The 6380-nt window shown below is 33.2% G+C and overlaps 1 protein-coding gene across 1 annotated transcript; it reads left to right on the top strand.

The window, feature by feature from the left end:
- LOC123691876 (craniofacial development protein 2-like) lies at positions 1-1467 on the top strand. The gene is made up of 3 exons (XM_045636460.1): positions 1-160; positions 413-628; positions 932-1467. Exons 1-3 carry the CDS (start codon positions 1-3, stop codon positions 1465-1467), a joined length of 912 nt encoding a protein of 303 aa, XP_045492416.1.
- Positions 1468-6380: the final 4913 nt, after the last annotated feature.

Genomic DNA, 6380 nt, shown 5'->3' with positions numbered 1-6380 from the left:
ATGAAGATTGAAATGCAAAATCAAACGTCAGAACTTACCAACACATTGCTCGTAAAAATGGAAGAAAAATTAAAACCCGTTGTAGAAGAAAACCATATACTTAAACTTAAAGTAGAAAAGCTGGAAAAGAAGGTGGAGTCTCTAGAGCGAGAAAAGAAGAGTAATAATATAATTATTCATGGTTTAGCGGAAAAGGAGCAGTCGACACTGGATGCAATGAAATACATTAAAAAGTGTTTCATAGAAGAATTGGGCATAACTATAGAAAATTATGAAATAAATAAAATATTTCGGATTGGAACAAAAAATAAAAATGGGAAACCAAGGCCTGTGCTTCTCTCATTGATAAGTGGATGGAAAAAGAACGAAATTATGAGAAATAAAAAGAAATTAAAAGAATTATATATAACAGAAGACTACTCTAAGGAAACGTTAGAAATTAGGAAGTCACTGCAACCCCAACTAATGCAAGAAAGACAAAAAGGAAACTTGGCTTACATAAAGTACGATAAACTCATAGTAAAAGAAAATTCAAAAGTCATAGATAAAAGGAAGAGAGAAAAATCAACATCACCACAAGTCGAAGCAAAGCCAAAGAAGCAACAAATGCAAAGCACATCAAAAAATAGTAGAATAAACGCTTTTGATATGATGAGAGGCCGTTCAAACTCACTTTCAACACTCTCAACAACAACAACAAAACAATAGCAATCAGTAACCGGCAATCGAAAACAAAAACAAAATAGAATAGATAAAGAAATTAGAATAAAAAATCAATCTCCCCCAAGCCGGCTGGTCCCCGTGGGGGAACAAGACCACAACCCTCCAACTAATACCAAAATAATACCTAGAAAGAAAAAATTGCCACAAACGACTCTAAGGATTGGAACGTTCAACGTAAGATCACTATCAACATACCAAAAATTTATAGAACTAACATACACGCTACAAAAAATAAAAATTGACATACTTGGACTGGCGGAAGTGAGAAGAATGGGCTATGTAATCGAAGAACATGAGAACTATATTTTCTGTTATAAAGGCAAAACACTTGGCTTATATGGAGTCGGCTTTTTAATAAAAAAAGAATATAAAGACAATATTGTAAGCTTCACAGCGCTCTCAGACCGTGTTGCACTATTAAATATTAAATACAACAATCAAATGCTTACAATAATACAAGTATACGCACCTACTGAAAAGGCCACCGATGAAGAAATCAACTTATTCTATGAAACTTTGCAAGTAGCCCAAAGCCAGGCAGCTGACCAAGTACTCGTTATCGGTGATTTTAATGCCAAAATCGGCAAACCTACCATGGAAGACAGCGATAACATTGTTCTTGGAAAATTCGGCTATGGAATCAGAAACGAAAGGGGAGAGAAACTGATACAATACGCACTCGAGCACAAACTTACAATTATGAACTCCTTCTTTAAAAGTCGAAATAACCGCAAATGGACTTGACTATCACCATGTGGTAACATTAAAAATGAAATTGATTTTATACTGTCGAATCAACCCGCAAGGATTAGGAACGTAGAAGTTTTACACGGCCTTGGATTCCGGTCTGATCATCGCTTAGTTAGAGCTACGTATATTCTAGACCTAAGAAAAAAGAGCAGAACAGATTTCAAAGCGCAACCTAAACCACTTAAAACGAACGAAGATATATCACTATACTTGGAAAACTTAGAGACTAACATACTTAAAATAGAAACACAAAAAGAAGAACATATTCCAACCTTTTACGATAAATTAGTTGACGCCATCATTGTCAGCCTTGCACGCAGATCTGAAAATAAAAAATTAAAAACTACCAACGAAATACTTAGCGAATCTACTAGAGCTCTTCTCACAAGACGAACCGAACTTTTAAAAATGAAGCAAAAGTCTAAAGAAATGAAGAAAGAACTAAGCACATTATTTAAAACTACAAGTAAAGCGATTAATAAAGATTACAAAGACCATAGACACCGAATAATTGAGAATAATCTAAACACACACAGAAGTACAAAAAAAGCCTACATGAAATTAACAACCCACAAAACCTGGATCCCAAACATAAAATCGACATCTGAAGTAACAAAAACTAGAAAAGATATCTTGAACTGTGCTACAGATTTTTACAAAAAATTATACACAAAATCCAACTCTACTACCAATACAATTGATGTAGCAACAGCGACTTCTCAAAGTAATAACGACGTGCCATTAGTGAACGAAGAGGAAGTCATCAAGCACATTAAAAAATCTAAAACCAGACAAAAGTCCAGGTCCAGACGGTCTACAAAATGAGGCACTTAAAGCTGGCGCCACCCTATTAGCTCGCCCACTTACTTACTTGTTTAACATGGTTCTGAAAACTGGTCAGGTGCCAGTGCAGTGGAAAAGATCTGATATAATTCTCCTATACAAGAAAGGTGACCCTCAAGATATTTCTAACTATCGTCCGATTAGTCTGCTCTCAAGTGTATACAAACTGTTCGCGTCAATTCTGCAAAGCCGGCTAGCTCCGAAAATCGATAACTACCAGCCAATACACATTTATAATCACAAAAATAACAGACAAAAAATCCCACAGAAACTTCACACAAAGTTAAAACAACTCAACAGTATCTTATCAAGTCAAGAAGATTGTCAAAGTATCAGGAAGGCACAAATCTTATTCCACTGGTCGGTCTCGATTAGACTCGATAAAGGGCTACACCCTTATTTCCGTACCGTCCATATCGGCCAGGGGAAATGACTTTACTTTCCAGTTTATCTCCGAATTTCTGAAGAGCATAACGATTATAAGGGTCCCTTTCATATTGGAAAATTGTTAATGTTTCGGAATAGGTTCGTTGGAACCGTAACGCACTTTAATTAATTAATTGTACTAGTTGTTTTTAATATTTATGAGGCATAGTTTATTAAATAATATTTGTATTTAACCCTTAATTCACTACCTGAGTCCATTGGACTCACATCGAACTTTCAAACTATTATATTTTTTTCCCCTGGTGATTTATTTCCTCCACCGTCTCAGTACCTTCCTGCAGTGACGCGGGCACCGCGGTAGCGAGAGGACGTGCGCCTGCGCTGCGTAATTGGTAAGTTATTACGTCGAGTGAGTCCCATGGACTCATACTAGTGAATTAAGTAATATTTTATTTATTTGTTACGATTCTTAAATGTTGCCTATTTGTCGTATTAATGATATAAAAATATGTATTTTAATATCTGTTGTTGTTGTAGGTTTGTAAAATGGATCTAAAACAACATAAAGTTGTAAATATGAATGAAGACCAGGCGGATTCTGTTTTGGAATCATGGATCACACAAATTATGAATGATGAAGATGCGAGCCACTCTGAAACCGAAGACAAGTTATCTAGGACAGAAAGAAAGTATTGTTATCTATGTAATTACAAAAAGAGAACAAAGACTGCACATTTATGCACTAGATGTCTGAAGCCTGTATGTTTGAGTTGCTCAAAAATGGTATGCCGTCGTTGTCTGTAATCGGTGGTAATACCCCATTGCACGTTTTATTTTTTTGTATAGAAGCGTACATTTTTGTTGTTTATTTTCGGTTTTGTATTCCTTTAGAAGTCTTATAAAATTAAAAAGAGTTATTAGTTAAAAATATTTGTTATTATTGTAGGGCTTTGAAAATAACTCTGTTTTTTAAGACTATTAGAATAAGTTTTTTTTTATTTTTAAGAGTATTTCAGAAGTTTATCCAGTTTTGTTATTTTTTTGTAGTGCCTTAATATACATTTAAAAATAATAATAAAAAAACTTAATAAAAAAAGAGTTTCATTTGAAAAAAACACGCTAAGAAAATATATGAGTCCAGTGGACTCATGGAAGCTGTTTATCTTAGCAAATTTCACCTAGTGAATTGAGGGTTAAAATCAACTCTATACTACTATTATAAAGCTAAAGAATGTGTATATTTGCTTGAATCTCAGTAACCACAGGTCCGATTTGAAAAATTATGTCACTGTATGATAGTAAATTTATCAAGGAAGGCTACAAGCTATATGATATCATCACGGATATCATAAAGCTATACGGACACGGATATAATAGGAACGGAGCAATGCGGGTAAAACCACGGGGCACAGCTAGTTAAAATATAAATTCCGAAAGTTTATTAGTTAAAATATAAATTTAGAAATACATATTATTTATACCGTGTTTGTCATAATTATAATAATAATTTTAGTGACCTTGATTTATTTTACGAAAAATTCAAATCGTACAAAACCAAAGTTCGAAATAAATGCAATAGTAACTGTGATATTTAAATTGTATTCATGCTTGTTATTTCTATATTTATTAGTAAGTATCTTCAAGTAGACTGTTTGTGACTGAATGTGTATTTTTTTAAAGAACTTAAATTTTTTGTGGAAACTTTGCTGATATGTGTATAGTTTGTTATCTCTTATGTATAAGATATATTGTATTGTTTGTTTCCCAAATATAAATAAATAAATAAATTCCAGACAAAAAATATAGAAAATAATGTAAAATTTTGTAATAATGTTTCTTTCAATTACAATTATAAAGACTTCTAAGCAGACAATAAAAATTAAAATCACGTCTCATTTTTCAACATATTTCAAAGCGGGCTAAATGAATTTCGCCACAAAAAGAACATTACATTTCGGCATTAAACGATTATTTCAACGGAATAAAAAGTGCTCGTTTCTGAAAAAACCGACCCTAGAAGACGATAATGAAAGCAATGAAATTGAGATTAAGGAGACGTTACCTCACGTTGAAATATACACTTATTTTATATTTAGGTAGAAGCATTTTGGAAGGGAAGTATTAATTTATGTCGCACGAATATTCGCCCTGACAGGTAATGTAAAGGTCAATTTATTTTAGCGAGGAAATAGGATACTGTGTAATCTTTTCAGATTTTTATCAAATATTTATTTTTTATTATGTAAAAATAGACGTTATTTTTAACTTATCTTCTATCTAATTAAAATCGAAATATTCGTAAACCGTCATTACGTTTGTTCCCGTAAAATAATTTAAATTATATTCGCTAAATCAATCCGCACTAATTCGTAATCATGAAATGAAAATAACGAAATCCGTACGTTCCGATTTTCAAACCTATATTATCATGATACTGCAATCATTGTAGATCAATACTAGTACATTACTGCACCCCCGGTACGAATCGGTTACGCATCACGACCAAATGTAGCTGATCCCAGGTCCGCAATAAATTCTTCACACTTTACTACCGCACTCGACGGCGCGGTCTAATGACCAATTTAACGCTTATGAAGTGCAAATTCACTGTCATACCCCAAAACGAGACATTATAATACCCAATTTCATTTAGAAAGAATATAAATGGGCTACGCACCTGCGTACATTTAGCCCACTTTGCCGGATCTTTTTAATTTCATCTCCTGTGGATAGCTTTGGTAATATTCCAAGAGTTCTAAGGACATTCATAACTGTAAAACGTTTTATTAATGTCGCAACCGCTGTGAAGATTTTGCGGCGACGTTTAATAAATGAAACGGTCTTGCATTTTATATTTGATAGGAATAGTTTATTAAACTTCTCCGAAGCATGTTTATGTAAATACTGCAAGGAGCTACTTCTTTACAATGAGAATTGTCCATTTTTCAGAAAGCGTCCTTATTGACGATATTTCGAGAAAGGGAATTTCAGAGTATTTCTGTTTGGTTACATAAATTTTATTACAGAGTATTTTACTGCTTTTTTTTGTTTGTAAAGGAATCTGTCTCTTTGAATACATTTTATTAATTAGCAAGAGGCATAATGTTGAAATAAGAATATTTGTTTGATACTTTGATTAAATTCCGTATCACTTTTTCTGATATGCCGCAAATTTGACTTGAAATGTAGATTATCATTTTAACGCTAAAGTAAAATCTGTATGAGTGCAAATTCTGTATAACTGGAATACCGTGAATAGTAATTACTAACTAGTATATGCCTTAAAGAAAATATTCAGATATCTTTTTATGAGAGAGGAGGCAACAGAGCAGACACGACAACTGATGGTAAGTATACGATGAGCTTCTCCAATATGCACCTACAACTATAGACATTGGGAGTGTGTTGCTGGTTTTAGGTAGGATTTACAGAAGTGTATTCAAAAACTGACGTACAAAATATTTGTCACACAAAAAAATTGGCGTCAAACATTTTGTAGGATGAAATTACTATCATCCAATATTGAGTATAGTTCGATCAACCAGATATAAACTGGAATACGCTTGTCAGTCATATCGAAGTGGATAAATGTAGATAAATATAGGCTCGTCGATTGAACAAACGCGGTCGGTGTGGACTCTCTTAATTGACTTTAATCCATTTGAATTTTCAGTGTA

Source organism: Colias croceus, chromosome 5, assembly GCF_905220415.1.
Source record: "Colias croceus chromosome 5, ilColCroc2.1".
Lineage (NCBI taxonomy): Eukaryota > Metazoa > Arthropoda > Insecta > Lepidoptera > Pieridae > Colias > Colias croceus.
Note: the sequence above shows the minus strand (reverse complement) of the source record. Positions and strands in the feature narration are given on the sequence as shown.

Coding starts and splice junctions, on each gene's coding strand:
- LOC123691876 (XM_045636460.1), top strand. CDS start 1: ATGAAGATTGAAATGCAAAATCAAACGTCAGAACTTACCAACACATTG. Junction 161..412: donor TCTAGAGCGAGAAAAGAAGA/GTAATAATATAA, acceptor TATATATAACAG/AAGACTACTCTAAGGAAACG. Junction 629..931: donor GCAAAGCACATCAAAAAATA/GTAGAATAAACG, acceptor AAAAATTTATAG/AACTAACATACACGCTACAA.